We start from the raw sequence: 16,927 nt of genomic DNA on the forward strand, positions 1-16,927 counted from the left end.
GGCGAAAATGAAGTGAGAGAGCCAAATTCTTTTCTTTCTCTTTATTCTCTAGTTAGCATTTACTGCCAGGCATCTCTACCAAATGCTAGTATAGCTCCTTTTTTATACACACACACCAAGTTACAATTACATGGTATTAATCATTGCTTCTGTTTCACTATGTTTACATGTTTCCAGATAACAGTTAATTTATATCTATAAACTACAAATCAGGTGGCAAATCATTCAAAGTACAATTAAAAAATAACTTGAATAGCGATAACATCGGTGAAAGCTTTTAAAGGATTAGTATTAACTAATAACTCAACTTTACTGTTGTTGTGAGTCAAGGGGCAGAGAGAGATTAACAGACAAAATCATTAAGGACTAGCAAAGGACCACCGCTTGATTAGGCAAATGGCCTTGAGTTTATGCAGTGTCCTAATTTTTCTAACAAGACTCAAAAGGCTTGCTTATTAAGAAATTGTCATAACATCAAGAGTAACTTTTGCTTAAAGATATATAGAGTGCACCTGCAAGATAGCTTAGTAGCAACATAATTTTAGAAGACATTAATTGCTATTGCTTCTATGGAAGCCCCCCCATACCTCTCATTAACTGAAGAAAGAATTTTTGGGAAAATATATAAATTTCATGAGAGTGTCTCACTGAGAAAGCCCAGCAACTGCCTTCAGTCATAAAACAATTCTCTTAGCAAAACATTCTTTTCTTACTGACTGTATTCCCATCCCAAGCCATGCAACAGGCCATTCCATTACACTTTACCTAAGATTCTAATGTCTAGTTAAACTTTATTTATTTACTATATTCACACACTAGTAAATTCTAACTATATTCTTCTTAGAGTGTACCACTACCTGCAGATCAAATAAGCAAGAAGAAAGGAAAGTTTCTCTACTCTATCACATGAAAAGGCTAGGGAGGAAAAATGATGAATTAAGTGAAGGCCGAAAGGTGCTCTGTGCACAGCCACTGCCTTCTACCCATTCACAAGTCACAATCTATTCTTTCTAACATGATTAAGAAGAAATTCTCCTACAAACTTAACCCTTTACGAGGAATATCATAGCCAGCCTCTTATGTCTATGAGCCCAGTTCAAGGGGCTTACAGGCTTTTCTGTGGAACTCACACCCTCTGTCTCATTTCCAAAGAAATCACTACAAATCTACAGGGAAAGCACGGTACTATTATCCCTGTGCCATAAATAATAGCACAAACCCAGAAAAGGGGGGATATAAGGCCAGATTAATTCAAAAAGTCAAAGGGGGAAGTATCGTTGTGCCTATTCTTTTTGCGGTGACTTTGTCACCCCGCAGCCATTGGTCTTCTCTGCTGTGACTTTGTCAATCAGCAGTTTTTGATCTTCTTCTGCTGTGACCTTGTCAGCCAGCAGTCGTTGATCGGCTCCCGACAGGTCTTAGTGCAACTTTAAGTTTTAATAACCTCAGAAGTATAAATAATACAAAATGACAAGAATCAACACAAGTATTTAAAAAATTGATATTTCTTATTAATATTTAATAGAGCCACCATCTTATACTCTAGTTTCAACCCTTGTAAAAACTTTCACCAGCTGCTGCTCAGTGCCTGGAAGGACTGCGTTTGTAATCCCACCTTCCATATTATCCAGAGAACATAGATTCTAACGCATGTACAACAGTTCTGTTACAACCCACCTCTAAAAAACTCATCCTAAGGAAAAATAATGCCTACTCCAACTACATAATGGAGTCAAACAGTTAATTTTCTCACCATCTACTTAACATTTATCCTTAGCGTTTTCTAAGTATTTTGGAGTGGTACTAATGCTCTCCCTTTGCAATGGCTTCTTAATCATCTTTTGTTTGCTGAAAGTTACAAAGAGAGGAAAGAATGTAGCTTAAAGCTAAAACTAGTTTTGAATCTTTTTTCATCTGATGAAATATATATTTAGTGTTTAAGGAATAATAAAACAAGCACCTCTGTACCCATCTTAAGAAATAGGGTCACTATTATCTTTGTACCTTCCGTGGGTGTTATGAAATTCCCAGTGCCATCTGGGCACCCCTACTGTCTCACTTCATTTGGGTTACTATACCAAAATACCATAGACTGGGTGGCTTACACACAACAGAAATTTATTTCTCATAGTTCGGGAAGCTGTGAAGTCCAAGATCAAGGTGCTGGCAAATACGGTGTCTGGTAAGACCCCATTTGCTGGTTCTCTGTGTCCTCACATGGCAGAAGAGGTGAGGGATCCCTTTGGGGTTCCTTTTATTAGGACACTAATCCCATTCAGGAGGAATCTGTTCTCATGACTTAATGACCTTCCAGAGGCCCTGCTTCCTAATACCATCACCCTCAGGGTTTATGTTTCAACATGTGATTTGGGGGGTTCAAACTTTCACTCCATAGCACCCACCTTGTAGTTGATTCTTGATCACAAAATCTGTTTTTTTTTTATTTTTTTTCTTATGCTGTCATGCACCCCTCAACCTGTATGTAGTCAAAGGGTCTATAACCAACCTCTGAAATATACTTGGGGCTGCATGATTTGGGTCTGAAGAATCCCCCGTGTATGCTGCGGGCTTAATAAAACTCCTCAAAATTCATTCCCCACCTTTCCCTCCCTCCTCTCCCCCCCTTTTCCCCCCTTTCCCCTCTTCCCCTCACCCCTTCCCCTCTTCCCCTCACCCCTTCCCCCTCCCCAGTATGAAGAATCCCCCGTGTATGCCGTGGGCTTAATCAATAAAGCTCCTCAAAACTCATTTCCCCTTTTCCCTCCCTCCAATCCTTCCCTTCCGCCCCTCCCTTCTCCTTTCCAAGGTAATCGCAGCCTCAGCTTTCACATTCATTTTTTAGGTGGGGAAAACAAGGTCCAGAGAGGTTGGGAACCAGAAAGTACCTTCTGCTTTTTTCCCTGCAGTGGTCTGCAAACCGCAGCTGGTGAGCCACGTGCTCACTCAACTCGTGCCTCCCCCGCGCTGTTTATCCTGCAGCGCGTCTCCCTGGCGCCTGACCGACCAACAAACACCCCCGCATACCTGCACCTGCGTCTCCCTGGCGCCTGACCGACCAACAACAACACCCCCCCACCACCCCACCCCACCCCCGCGTACCTGCATATGCTCGCTGGCACGTAGTATTTTGTGGTAGAGCCACACTTACGGTGGGCCAAAAAGCCGCTTCGTATTTATATTTAGAATAAGAAGCTGTGTCTAGGCGCAGTCCCTGTTCTCCCATTATATTAAGTAAACTTTAAATAGAAGAAAAATCAGGCATGGCCAGTAAAAAAAAAACGAAGGGGAGGAAAAAAGGGAGGGAACGCGGGAAGGGAGGGAAGGGGGAAGGGAGGTAAAGGGGGGAAGGGGGGAAGAGGAGGGAGGGAGGGAGGAAGGGAAAGGAAAGGAGGGAGAGAGGAAGGGAAAGGAAGGGAGGGAGGGAGGGAGGGAAGAAGGAAGACAATGTGTTGCTGTGATGGACCTATTTCATCTATCACCTCTGAACATCTAGTTCTTCCAGATCCTCAATGCATACTCTTATTCAACAATATTTAGTGTACCAATTTTACTCCTCCTTGCTCCCACCTTTGAAATACTTTACTGCCCAGTTCACTGCCATTCCATTTTTGTAGATTTTCTAACTGCTGTGAGGGAAGCGGTTAGATGGTCATTAATGGGCAAGATATTCTCTGTTCTGTTATTAGGGCACTCAGAAACCCAAATTATAGAACCCAAATTATATGCTCTTTCGGTCACAGACTAGTCCATAGACCTGGTGCTCACCGTCACCTCACAACCTACCGAGGAGGCTGAACAACCTACAGACCTGCAGCAGACTACAGCTCCTCCAGAGCACCCTGCGGTGACACCTCCCCATCATGAACCTGTTCAAGCTCAGCAGTCACCTGCTCCTTCAGTCACAGACCAGTCCATAGACCTGGGGTTCACCATCATCCCACTACCTACCAAGGAGGCTGAACAGCCTACCACCATACAGTAGACTAAAGCTCCTCCAGGGCACCCTGAGGTGACACTTGCCTATCGAGAGCCAGCTCAGACTCAGCAGGCAATCAGTCCTCAGGAAATAGACCAGTCCATTGACCTGGGGTTCACCATCACCCCACAACCTACCAAAAAGTATGAACAACCTACAGACCTGCAGCAGACTACAGCTCCTCCAGAGCACCCTATGGTGACACTTCCCTATCAGGAGCCTCCTCAGGCTCAGCAGGCAACCACTCCTCAGGTCACAGACCAGTCTGTGGGCACGGAGCTCACCATCACCCCACAACCTACTGAGAAGGCTGAATAACCTAAGGCCCTATAGCAGACTACAACTCCTCTAGAGCACCCTGAGGTGTGGTCTGTGGAGTGTGGTGGGGAGGGAGCAAGGTGTGGATGAGGCAGTGTCCAGAGGGGTTAAAAGAGCCCAGTGCCTCTGGAAGTCTTGTGGCTGATGGTGGCCCCTCAGGACGGGGGCCTGGTGTGGGTTTTGGGGGCTGACTGCCAGACTGCTTCCTTGTGGCTTCCTGAGCCACGTCACAGGTGATCATGCTCCTGAAGGCCTGGGGAGGTTCTGAGTGTTCTAGGGACTCCAACACTGTGGCCACAAATGGGAGAGTGGACTTTCTGAAAAGGAAGCTCACCTACCAGTGACCCAGGTCAACCTTGAAAAGACCAGGGTGGTAGGAGATGGCTTCCCCAGGGTTCTCAGCACTTCAACAGGAGTTATAACTGGAAGTGGAACCCAGGCAGTGCCAGGAGGTTCGTGGGTGGTCCCAGCCAAACTGCAAGAGGGAATAGCTGCCATGCTCTTGCTTGTGGACTGGTGGAAACCTCAGCACTGACCCCTGGAGGGCCTCTGTGCATGATCACAGGTGGCGGAATGGGCACTACGACAAGGAGCCCATTTGAAGAGGAGAATGTGGCAGCCGCTCATTGAGACACACGGGGGTTGCTATGTTACTATTTCCCCTAAACTTATTTATTAATTTTGAAATGAAAGAAAGGGAGAGAAAAACATGGTAGGATCCTGGGTCCCAAGAACAAGGCCCCAGGCTGCAGCTCCAGAGCCTAGAAGAGGTGTACGGACAGTATTTATCTGCAAAACAAGCCAGGTTACTGTTTGTGAGAGACAGATTTCTCAGACCCAGGATGCATCTTAAAGGGTCCGCACAGAAAAGCTCTTTCACAACCACTCACCCAGGGCTCCGGGGGACTGGGAGAGCTGAGAGGACCGGAGTAGCAGAAAGAGAGTGTAATCTAGGAGGCACAAAGAGAAACACTTTGAGGAACAGCCACCCTAACCCCTGGACCGAGTCACACCCCAAATCTAAAGTGAATATTTTTCCTGGAACCAGCAATACCAGCAAAGGGAAGCAGGTCACCAGCCAAACAGAAGCTGTCCTGCTGCAGTCAGAGCAAAGAATCACTTAGAAGCAGGGAGCCTTCAGGGATACAGTATTGAGTGCTACGGTCTGAGCTGCATTGCCACACCCACACTGCTGAGTGCTGACTGGAGGTTGGGTGGCAGCAGGACGTGGGAGCATGGTCCAGTCAGCGGGGAGGAAGCCAGGGGCTTTGATTCTATCAAAGGTGGATAAGGGGTAAGCTTGTTATATAAAGATAGGCCTGTTCTGAACTGCTTAGCAAGTGAAATATCACCAAAAAAACAGTGACCTCTGCATCCCCCCTCTTCCTGTGTATTTGGCTCCCACTCCTCATCCCAGAGCTCCCACATGTTTGTTTCAAACTGAAATGGAATTTTAAATGTACAATGTTTTTTAGAAAATAAGCTGTTAGAAAAAGTAAAAGAACAAAGAAAAATAACTAGCAAAATTGTATATTTAAATATGCATATTAAATAAAACTAGATCAGCCTAACCAGGTGGTAGCCAGTGGATAAAGCATTGGCCTGGTATGCGGAGGACCCAGGTTAGAAACACTGAGGTTGCTGGCTTGAGCGCAGGCTCACCCAGCTTGAGGATGGGGTCATCAGCTTGAGTTCAGGGCTGCTGGCCTAAGCGTGGGATCATAGACATGACCCCAAGGTCGCTGGCTTGAGCCTAAGGTCATTGACATGAGCAAGGAGTCACTGGAATGCCCTGGTCAAAGAACATATGAGAAAGCAATCAATAAACAACTAAGGTGCCGCAATTATGAGTTGATGCTTCTCATCTCTCTCCCTTCCTGCCTGTCTGTCCCTGTCTCTCCCTCTGCCTCTCTCACACTAAAAATAATAAATACATACATACATACTACTAGATCAGTAATTGAGATACTTATAAAGGTCTAAGAAACTCAACTAAAAAAAGAAATATCAGATTTGATTAATAAAAAAACAAGCCTTACCTCTATGCAATCTACAAAAAAAAAAAACCAGCTTAAAGAAAAAGTTATAGAGTAAAAGTAAAAGAATAAAAATGTATATATCATGAAAACTAATCTAAAGAAAACTAGAGTGGCTATATCAATATATAACTAAGTAGACTTCAGAACAAGGAATATTACCAAGGATAAAGAGAGACACTACATAATTTTTTTTTATATATATATTTTTCTGAAGCTGGAAACGGGGAGAGACAGACAGACTCCCGCATGCGCCCGACTGGGATCTACCCGGCACGCCCACCAGGGGCGACGCTCTGCCCACCAGGGGGCGATGCTCTGCCCCTCCAGGGCGTCGCTATGTTGCAACCAGAGCCACTCTAGCGCCTGGGGCAGAGGCCAAGGAGCCATCCCCAGTGCCGGGGCCATCTTTGCTCCAATGGAGCCTCGGCTGCGGGAGGGGAAGAGAGAGACAGAGGAAGGAGAGGGGGAGGGGTGGAGAAGCAGATGAGCGCTTCTCCTGTGTGCCCTGGCCCAGAATCGAACCCGGGACCTCTGCACGCCAGGCCGACGCTCTACCACTGAGCCAACTGGCCAGGGGGACACTACGTAATTTTTTAAAATATGTTTAATGTGAATGCACTTAACAACAGAACTTCAAAATAAATAAAGCAGAAATTGATAAAATTGTAAGGAGAAATAGACAAATCCACAATTTTAATTGGAAACTTCACCACTTTCTCAGTAATCAGTAGAACATGAGGACAGAAAATCGGTAGGGATATAAATGACCTGAACATAAGAATCAGAGAACATTGTGAACTTCAACCCTCTTCTAGAAAATAGAAGAGGAAGGAAGACTTTCTGATTCATTTTATGATAAAATTAGCACTCTAAAGTAGCCAGTTAAAGAAATTACAAGAAAAAGAAACTATAGACCAGTGTCCTTCATACACATAAATGTAAAAGTCTTTAATGACCTGAGTTTGGGTGGTGAACACACAATACTATATACAGATGATGTGTTACAGAATTGTGAACCTGAAACTTGTATAATTTTATTAACCAATGTTACCCCATAAGTAGCATAAATTTTTTAAAATTTAATTTAAAAAGAAAAAAATAGCAAGTCGAATTTTACAACTCTGGTAAAAGGATAATATGACATGATCAAATGAGGATTAGCCCAGGAATTCAAGATTAAGTCAAAACTCAACCAATGCCATAAATGATAACAATAGATGAAAAATAAATATCATATAATCATCTCAATAAGTGCTGAAAAATAACTTGACAATATTCAATATCTATATCTATATATATCATATATTAAAATATGCTCCTCAATCTAAGAATAGAAAAACTTTCAAAATCTAATAAAGACAACTATGAAAAAACATAATAGCTAACATCATGCCCAATGACTGAAGACTAAATGCTTTTCTTCAAAGATCAGGAATAAGCAAGCATGACTTCTTTGACCATGCCTATTCAACACTGTACTGGAAGTTCTATCTGTGCAACAGGCAAGATGAAGAAATGAAAAGCATATGGATCATATAAGAATTATAATTCTATATTAGCAAATGACATTATTATCTATATAAAAAACCTAAAAAATCTATAAAACATTAATAAGTGAATTCAACAAGGTTGGTGGCAGAATACTCTAACATGTACAAAATATTGCTGAGAGAAAGTAAAGAGAACAGAATCAAAATGAATGAAAAGATATACCAAGTTTATGAATCATAGACTCAGTATTTTAAAATGTTGGTTTTCCAAAAATTGATCACAATCTTAATCAAAATATTAGGGTGCATTTTGGTAAAAAATTTACAAGTTGATCATAAAATTTATATGAAAAATATTTATATGGAAAGGACTAAAATAGCCAAAATAAATTTGAAAACAAACAAACAATGGTGAAGGCTGCATGTTAACTAATTTCAAGACTATAAAATTATATTAATCAAGAGGGTGTATATTGGCACAAGAAAAGACATATGTATCAATGAAACAGAATAAAAAATCCAGAAATAAACATACATATATATAGTTCATTGATTTCCAATTAAAGTGTTCAGGAAGTTCAATGATGAAAGAACACCTTTTTTTTCTTTTTCTTTATTTTTATGTGAGAGGAGGGGAGATAGTGAGACAGACTCTTGCATGCATCCCGACCAGGATCCACCCGTCAACCCCATCTAGGGCTGATGCTCAAGTCAACTGAGCTATTTTTAGAACCTGAGGCTGATTCACTGGGACAAACTGAGCTATCCTCAGTGCTCGAACCAACTGAGCCACTGGCTACCAGAGGGGAAGAAAGAGAGAAGGGGGAGAGGGAAGAGGAAAAAGCAGATGGTCGCTTCTCTTGCGTGCCCTGACCGGGAATTGAACCAGGGACATCCTATGCTGGGCCGATGCTATATCCACTGAGCCACTGGCCCAGGCCAAAAGAATACCTTTTTTTTTTTTAACAAATAATGTTTAAAACATTGGACATCCATATGCAAAAATAAATTTAAAATTTAACCTCACCCACTAATTTACATCATATTCAAAAAATAAGTTGCAGTAAATCATAGACCTAAAGTTAAACTTAACATTATTAAATTTGCAGAAAAAAATCTTTTGACTGAGTTAGACAAAGGTTACTTAGGATACAAAATGCACAAAATATAAGAGAAAATTTTAATAAATTATATTTGATAAAAATTAAAAACTTGTGGCCTTTGGAAAATAGTATAAGGAAAATTAAAAGACAAGCTAGAGATTGATTGAAAATATTTGCAAAACAGCTGTCTGATAAAGGACTTCTATTCAGAATATATAAGAACTCTAGCAACTCAACAATAAGAAAACAAATAATACAACAAAAAATAAGCAAATGAATCAAAGACACATTTTACAAAAAAGATATAGAGATGGCAGATAAGCACATGAGAAGATGCTTGACATCAGTAACTGAAAGGAAATGCAAATTAAAAATAAAATGTAAGATCTTCAAAATTCTAATTTTCATTTGAAAACTTGAGTTTTATCATTGGCAATGAACATTGCCAATTTTTCTTTCCTTGCAGTGACAAATTTTCTTTGTTTGTAGTCAATAAGTATCTGCAAAATACCAAAATTTGAATAACCATAACTTGACTACTCATTATCCTTTCAAGGGCAAATTGCGTTTCATGAGAAAAGGAGCTAGTTTAGCTTGTAACTAAAACAACTACACAAGGACTTTTCCTCCAAACATCCATTGTACTTGGATACTCAGCAGAACTACTTTATGTGCTCTTCCCATTTCATCACACAGAATATTAAAAAGATAAGAACTCGAGTCAAGAACTAATAAAATTATTAATCTGTACTGCTTTTATTAAAGACATTCCTAAATGACATTGATTTTTTTTTTTTTTTTTGCATTTTTCCGAAGCTGGAAACGGGGAGGTAGTCAGACAGCCTCCCGCATGCGCCCAACCGGGATCCACCCGGCATGCCCACCAGGGGGCGATGCTCTGCCCCTCTGTGGCGTCGCTCTGTTGCATCCAGAGCCATTCTAGTGTCTGAGGCAGAGGCCACAGAGCCATCCTCAGCGCCCAGGGCCATCTTTGCTCCAATGGAGCCTCGGCTGCAGGAGGGGAAGAGAGAGCCAGAGAGGAAGGAGAGGGGGAGGGGTGGAGAAGCAGATGGGCGCTCCTCCTGTGTGCCCTGGCCGGGAATCGAACCCGGGACTTCTGCACGTGAGGCCGATGCTCAACCACTGAGCCAACCGGCTAGGGCCTGACATTGATTTTTTTATGCATGTGCTTGGTGCTGAAGAATGTAATGATGACTAGTACAATTTGGTGTCTTTGCCTTCATCCATGCTAAATATTTTACCCATCACTTCTTTGCCAACATCAGTGCAAATATCTGACAGAGAAAAAGGCAAATCAAACATTAATATTATTATAAAATTTGTCTTGATCTTATAAATCCCCTGAAATGGTCTTGGAGATCTACAAAAGCCCACATAACATTTGATATTTGTTCTTCTGAGCTTTGAAATCTGAAATTTGGCCTACTTGCATAAGCTACTCTGTCCATCTGAAATGCCTGTTCATTTTCCACCACTTACAAAAATTTCATCCTTTCAATATTCTGCTTGAACTATATCCCAGATACTATCCACAGTTTACCTACTTCCTCCCAGGCCAGAACTGGAGTTGACCATAAAGAAGCTTTCCAGGCAGCCAGTTTGCAGCAAGGTAAAAGCCAGTGGGAGAGCTCAGATAAAGTCTACAGTAGGGTAGAAATACGCAGGTGCATATATATGTGTTTCTGGGATCCATAATATGAAAGTGGAAATAAACAGATTTTGGAAACTAAGTTCAAAAGGATCAGGAGTAAGCTTGCAACCAGGATACAGAGCTAGGGGTCAGAGTAAAGTGGTTGGGGTCAGAATTGACCTGTGGGAAATTTACCGGGAATAGTGAGTAGAAATACTATCTATTAGAACTAAATGAATTCTTGAGAACATGGTGATCTCTAAAACCTTGTAGAGAGACAGAAAAAATCAGGAGGTAGAAGTTGTGGAACACCTATATTTTTATGACCAAAAACACAAAGTTATGTTAAGAGTAGAGTGTTTAAGTAGAGTTAAGATTTCACAAGGGAATTGCACTGTTTTTCTAACACTTCCTGATCACTGTATCTATGGGGTCATTGCCTGGGGTGATAGCACTTTAATGAAGGGAGAAAGGAAACATATATATGAAGTTAACAGTAAATGTGGTCTCTTTGGCTCCATTTGGGAGAAAGATCCAGAGAGTAATTGCAGTAAGGAGAGTGGAGTTGTGTCCCAGCTAAATAATGAGGTTATAAAGAAAAGAATGTGAGATAATTACAAAGGTTAATTGATCGCAAGTAGTTAAGGGGAGTTTCTGGGTATCCCCATCATGTCTGCGCTATCTTTGGTTGAAGTCAGTGTGAATTGTATAGCATGTGGTAACATAGCTGCATTGTTTTGCCTATCTACTCCTCAGTATCGCTGTCTGGATGAAACCTTGAGGAGAGGCATGGCAGAAGCTGACCTTCCTGGTGCTCAGCATAAGCTGGCCTGGGATCCAGGCCTTCATCTGAGCAAACTGCTTGGATTATGCTTTTTGTCCTGCCTATGGCTCAAGGTGATTAGAGAGGGTCAAACTCTGAACCAACAATTGGATGAGAGCTTGATCGCTTTAAACACTGGCTAGCAGACCAAATCTATGTACAGGGGCAATGAGCCTCCCCACCCCCCAAGTGACAGGAATCTAAGGGTCTACCTCTTGCATATGTTACTTTAGGGGAGGAAAGTGCCAGAGAAGCCCCTGGGAGAGGGCTGGTAATTGGAAATTGGCATGGAAAGGATGAACCAGCAGAAGCAACAGGAAGGAATTCAAATATGGCAGAACATGGGTGATAGAAAGCAGAAGCTTTTTAGGAGACATGATGGGCATTTTGGCCCTGTTTTATTGTCACAGGTGGCTAAAAACAACAACTTTATTCTTGCACAGTTCTGGAGTTTAGAAGAACAAAGTCAGGCTGTCAGCAAGGTTGGTTTCTTCTGAACAGCTCTGAGGGAAAATGTCCCTGCCTTAGTCTTAGCTTCTGTGTTGCTGGAAACCCTTGGCTTGTGAAGGCATCATTCCAATCTCTGTCTTTTGTCATCACGTGGCATTCTCCCTGGGTAGCTCTCTTTCTGTGTCTGTTTTCTTCTTAAAAAAAAAAAAATCATTGGCCTTATTGGAAGAAGGCCCACCCTAGTGACTATATTTCCATTTGATTACATCTACAAAGAGCTATTTCCAAATAAGGTCATATCCACAGGTACTATGAATGAGGGCTTGAACATTTTGTGGGTGTGAGGAGGTCACCATTCAACCCATAACAGACCTTAACCACAGAGAGTTGGGAATCTAACAAGCAGATAGAGCCCGCCCATAAGGCAGCTAACTGAAAGTGACACTCAGAAATCCCAACAGGTGTCAGCCTCACCGCTGATGATCGAGCTCAACCCTGTGTGTTGTAAGTCATGGGTGGTGGTGAGCAAGGCTGGCAAGACCAAAGCAGGAAAACCCCACACCTTAGTATTTCAGAGTCTGGAGCAGATCATGAAGGCTGGGCATTCAGGAACAACACAGGGCACTTATATGAAGATGCAACTAACAACAGGGCCATTTCTGGGCTGAGTCCCTTCCTCAAAGCTACTTAAAACTTCAACCTTCAGGGTCTGTGTAATCTTGTAGGTAGCAGGCCAGAGGTCCCTGCTACAAGGAAAAAAAGAGCTAGAGGAGGACATTAGGGGACAGGGATCCAAGTGAGGCTAATAGTGACTTTAAGTGACAAACCCTTAGAAGGAAATCATCCCTTCATAATGTCCCTTCCAGAGCCCAGAGTCCGCCTGTAAAACAGGTCCCTTGCACACTGAACCGCACGCCTTGTCATGTGCTTTTCCTTCTGCAGGGACTCACTGGTCTGAGCACACTTCTCCTGGATGGGAAACACAAAGAAGACTGGGGTCCGGTACCCTGCAAAGTCATTGGCAACCACAATGGAGGTCATTGGGGGTCAACAGTAAACTAGGGGCTGAAATTATTCACGCTTTAAAAATGGGATAAGGTAACTTTCCTTCTCCTGGTATGAGCTCATTTAATTGTAAAGATCTTAGTAAATTCAGCCTGATTAACTCCAACCTTGTGGGGGAAGGTTATTCAGTGTTGTGGAATCAATTTTAAACAGAAGCAAAAAATTTAAAAAATAAAAAATAAAGCACTAGAGCAAGAAGGAAGAAACCTCCGGTGTAGGACAAGGAGCGAGCGAGAACTGCAGCGTGCATGCCGCTGGGGCCGGTCCTGCTCCTGAAAATCACACATCATGGGCTTTGGGCAGCTCCTCAATCCCGGGACCAGCTTGATCTTTCACAGCCCCCTCCCCAGCACTGAAGGTGAAGAGTAGACCCTGGTGCTCTCTTGCCCTATCTGCCTTCCCCGCCCCCGTCCGTCTCCTCCTCGCTCCCTTCAGCCGCCCTCCTCAACGCTGCCTCTGTCATTCCTCAGGCGTCCCCGCCGGGCCGTGTCTCTTCCCCTCAGCCGGCTGCCTGCATGTCTTTGCTGCCCTCAGCACCAGCACCACCGGCACCGCCACCTCCAGGCCGCAGTACCAGCCGCCCGCCGCCGTCGCAGCACCAGCCGCCCGGCCGCCGCAGGTCCAGCACCAGCCGCCTCGCCACCGCCTCAACAAGCACCAGCCGACCCGCTGCCGTTGCAGCACCAGCCGCCCTGCCGCCGCAGCTCCAGCACCAGCCGCCCGCCGCCTCAACAGCACCAGCCGCCCCGGCGCCGCCGTCGCAGCACCAGCACCAGCCGCCCGCCGCCGCCGCAGCTCCAGCGCCCGGCGCCCCAACAGCACCAGCCGACCGCCGTAGCACCAGCACCAGCCGCCCGCCGCCTCAACAGCACCAGCCGCCCCGCCGCCGCCGCCGCACCACCAGCACCAGCCGTCCGCCGCCTCAACAGCACCAGCCGCCCCGCCGCCGCCGCCGCACCACCAGCACCAGCCGTCCGCCGCCTCAACAGACCCGGCCGCCCGCAGCCTCAACAGCACCAGCCGAACGCCACAGCACCAGCACCAGCCGCCCGACGTCGCAACATCACCAGCCGCCCCGCAGCCGCAGCTCAAGCGCCCGCCGCCGCAGCTCCAGCGCCAGCCGCCCGCCGCCTCAACAGCACCAGCCGTCCGCCGCCTCAACAGCACCAGCCGCCCCGCCGCTGTAGCTCCAGCGCCAGCCGCCCCGCCGCCGCCGCAGCACCAGCACCAGCCGCCCGCCGTCGCAACAGCACCAGCCGCCCCGCCGCCGCAGCCAAGCGCCGGCACCGGCCGCCCGCCGCCGCCGCAGCTCCAGCAGCCGCCGCCGCAGCACCAGCGTCAGCCGCCCCGCCGCCGCCGCCGCAACTCCTGCGCCAGCCGCCCGCCGCCTAAACAGCACCAGCCGCCCCGCCGCCTCAACAGCGCCAGCCGCCCGCCGCCTCAACAGCACCAGCCGACTGCCGCACAGCACCAGCACCAGCCGCCCGCCGCCTCAACAGAACCAGCCGCCCCGCCGCTGTAGCTCCAGCGCCAGCCGCCCCGCCGCCGCCGCCGCCAAGCTCCAGCACCAGCCGATCCGCCTCAACAGCACCAGCCGCCCCGCCGCCGACGCCACAGCACCAGCACCAGCCGCCCGCCGCCGCAACTCCAGCGCCCGCCGCCCCAACAGCACCAGCTGCCCACCGCCTCAACAGCACCAGCCGCCCCGCCGCCGCACCTCCAGCGCCCTCCACCCCGCAGCCGCCGCAGCACCAGCACCAGCCGTCCGCCGCCTCAACAGCAGCAGCCGCCCCGCCGCCGCACCTCCAGCGCCAGCCGCCTCGCTGCCGACGCAGCACCAGCACCAGCCGCCCGCCGCCCCAACAGAACCAGCCGCCCGCCGCCCCAACAGCACCAGCCGCCCGCCGCAACACCAGCACCAGCTGCCCACCGCCTCAACAGCACCAGCCGCCCGCCGCTCAACAGCACCAGCCGTCCGCCGCAGCACCAGGACCAGCCGCCCGCCGCCTCAACAGCACCAGCCGCCACGCCGCTGTAGCTCCAGCGCCAGCCGCCCCGCAGCCGCCGCCAAGCTCCAGCATCAGCCGCCCCGCCACCGCAGACAAGCTCCAGCACCAGCCGCCCGCCGCCGCCGCCGCAGCACCAGCACCAGCCGTCTGCCGCCTCAACAGACCCGGCGGCCCGCCGCCTAAACAGCACCAGCCGACCGCCGCAGCTCCAGCGCCAGCCGCCCCGCCGCCGCAACCAAGCTCCAGCACCAGCCGCCCGCCGCCTCAACAAACCAGCCGCCCCGCCGTCTCAACAGACCCGGCCGCCCGCCGCCTCAACAGCACCAGCCGCCCCGCCGTCTCAACAGACCCGGTCGCCCGCCGCCTCAACAGCACCAGCCGCCCCGCCGCCGCACCTCCAGCGCCCTCCGCCCCGCAGCCGCCGCAGCACCAGCTGTCCGCCGCCTCAACAGCAGCAGCCGCCCCGCCGCCCCAACAGCACCAGCTGCTCGCCGTCGCAGCACCAGCACCAGCCTCCCGCCGCCTCAACAGCACCAGCTGCTCGCCGTCGCAGCACCAGCACCAGCCTCCCGCCGCCCCAACAGCACCAGCTGTTCGCCGTCGCAGCACCAGCACCAGCCGCCCGCCGCCTCAACAGCGCCAGCCGCCCGCCGCCTCAACAGCGCCAGCCGCCCGCCGCCGCAGCTCCAGCGCCAGCCGCCCCGCTGCCTCAACAGCACCAGCCGTCCGCCGCCTCAACAGAACCAGCCGCCCCGCCGCCGCAGCTCCAGCACCAGCCGCCCCGCCGCCGCAGCACCAGCACCAGCCGTCCGCCGCCTCAACAGAACCAGCCGCCCCGCCGCCGCAGCTCCAGCGCCAGCCGCCCGCCGCCTCAACAGCACCAGCTGCTCGCCGTCGCAACAGCACCAGCCGCCAGCCGCCGCCGCAGTTCCAGCGCCGCCGCTCCAACAGCACCAGCCGCCCGCCGCCGCCGCAGCTCCAGTGCCCGCCGCCCGCCGCCTCAACAGCACCAGCCGCCGCCGCCACCGCCGCAGCACCAGAACGAGCCGCCCCGCCGCCGCAGCTCCAGCGCCAGCCGCCCGCCGCCTCAACAGCACCAGCCGCCCCGCCGCCGCCGTCGCAGCAACAGCACCAGCCGCAGCACTACCACCAGCCGCCCCGCCGCAGCAGCACCAGCACCAGCCGCCCGCCGCCACCGTTGCAGCACTAGCAGAGCCGCCCGCTGTCGCCTCAACAGCACCAGCCGCCCCGCCAGCTCCGCAGAAACCGAAGTGACGATCTGTAAAGGGGGAGCTCTTTCCACGGCGGGTGGTGCGCACGCGTAGAAGGGGGTCCGGGCTCGGGGCACCTGGAGAGTCTGCACCTGACCTTTGCCCTGTGCAGCTGGAACTCGCTCCTCCGGCTGAAGGCCTCCCTGATGCCGGAGTCCCCCCATAGCGCGCTCAGTGTAGGTACGTACAGCTGGAAGGGGACCGGCTCCACGGCAGCCCCGCCGTGTTCTCAAAGGCCGTGAGGAACAAGCCATGCTGCCCGTTCTCAGAGTACTGCCACGGAATGCCGAGCTTGTACCGCTCATCCACGAGAACCGTCGAGCTCTCGAGGACGTTGTCGAAGATGGCGTTGCGGAATTCGAGCAGCGCCTTCTGGTCGAACTCGCGGCCGTGGATGATGCGCATCTGCTTGAGGAAGGTGGACTTGCCGCTCTCTCCCGCGCCCAGCTGCAGGATCTTGACCAGGCGCCGTACGGCGCGCCGCTCGCGGGCCAGCCTCGCGTCGATGTCCCGGCTGCGCCGCCGCGCCTCGCGCTCTGCGTCGCGGGCCCCGCCGTCGCCGCCCGCCCTGCGCTCACGGGCCTCGCCGGCCTCGGCCGGCAAAAGGCAGCGGCTAAGGGCCCGCACCACACCGGACATGGCCGCTCAGGCCATGGACCCCGCCGCGGGCGAGGCGAGCCCCGCGCGCCAGCTCGCTGCTTCATCATGCCGCGTCCGCCGCCGCCGCCGCCG

At 49.5% G+C, this 16,927-nt stretch overlaps 1 protein-coding gene, 1 non-coding gene and 1 pseudogene across 2 annotated transcripts; 1 reads left to right on the forward strand and 2 right to left on the reverse strand.

The window, feature by feature from the left end:
* Positions 1-10,013: 10,013 nt before the first annotated feature.
* On the reverse strand, positions 10,014-10,089 carry TRNAV-CAC (transfer RNA valine (anticodon CAC)). The gene has a single exon. It is a non-coding gene; the product is annotated as a tRNA-Val (tRNA).
* Positions 10,090-13,203: 3,114 nt separating this feature from the next.
* LOC136322645 (uncharacterized) lies at positions 13,204-16,134 on the forward strand. The gene is made up of 4 exons (XM_066254553.1): positions 13,204-13,273; positions 13,386-13,733; positions 13,785-14,433; positions 14,475-16,134. The coding sequence occupies exons 1-4, from the start codon at positions 13,204-13,206 to the stop codon at positions 16,132-16,134; spliced, it is 2,727 nt and encodes a 908-aa protein (XP_066110650.1).
* Positions 16,135-16,154: 20 nt separating this feature from the next.
* LOC136322647 (guanine nucleotide-binding protein subunit alpha-12 pseudogene) lies at positions 16,155-16,834 on the reverse strand (annotated as a pseudogene).
* Positions 16,835-16,927: the final 93 nt, after the last annotated feature.

This window comes from Saccopteryx bilineata, chromosome 2 (assembly GCF_036850765.1).
Source record: "Saccopteryx bilineata isolate mSacBil1 chromosome 2, mSacBil1_pri_phased_curated, whole genome shotgun sequence".
Lineage (NCBI taxonomy): Eukaryota > Metazoa > Chordata > Mammalia > Chiroptera > Emballonuridae > Saccopteryx > Saccopteryx bilineata.

Coding starts and splice junctions, on each gene's coding strand:
- LOC136322645 (XM_066254553.1), top strand. CDS start 13,204: ATGGGCTTTGGGCAGCTCCTCAATCCCGGGACCAGCTTGATCTTTCAC. Junction 13,734..13,784: donor CAGCGCCCGGCGCCCCAACA/GCACCAGCCGAC, acceptor CCGCCTCAACAG/CACCAGCCGCCCCGCCGCCG. Junction 14,434..14,474: donor GAACCAGCCGCCCCGCCGCT/GTAGCTCCAGCG, acceptor GCCGCCGCCAAG/CTCCAGCACCAGCCGATCCG.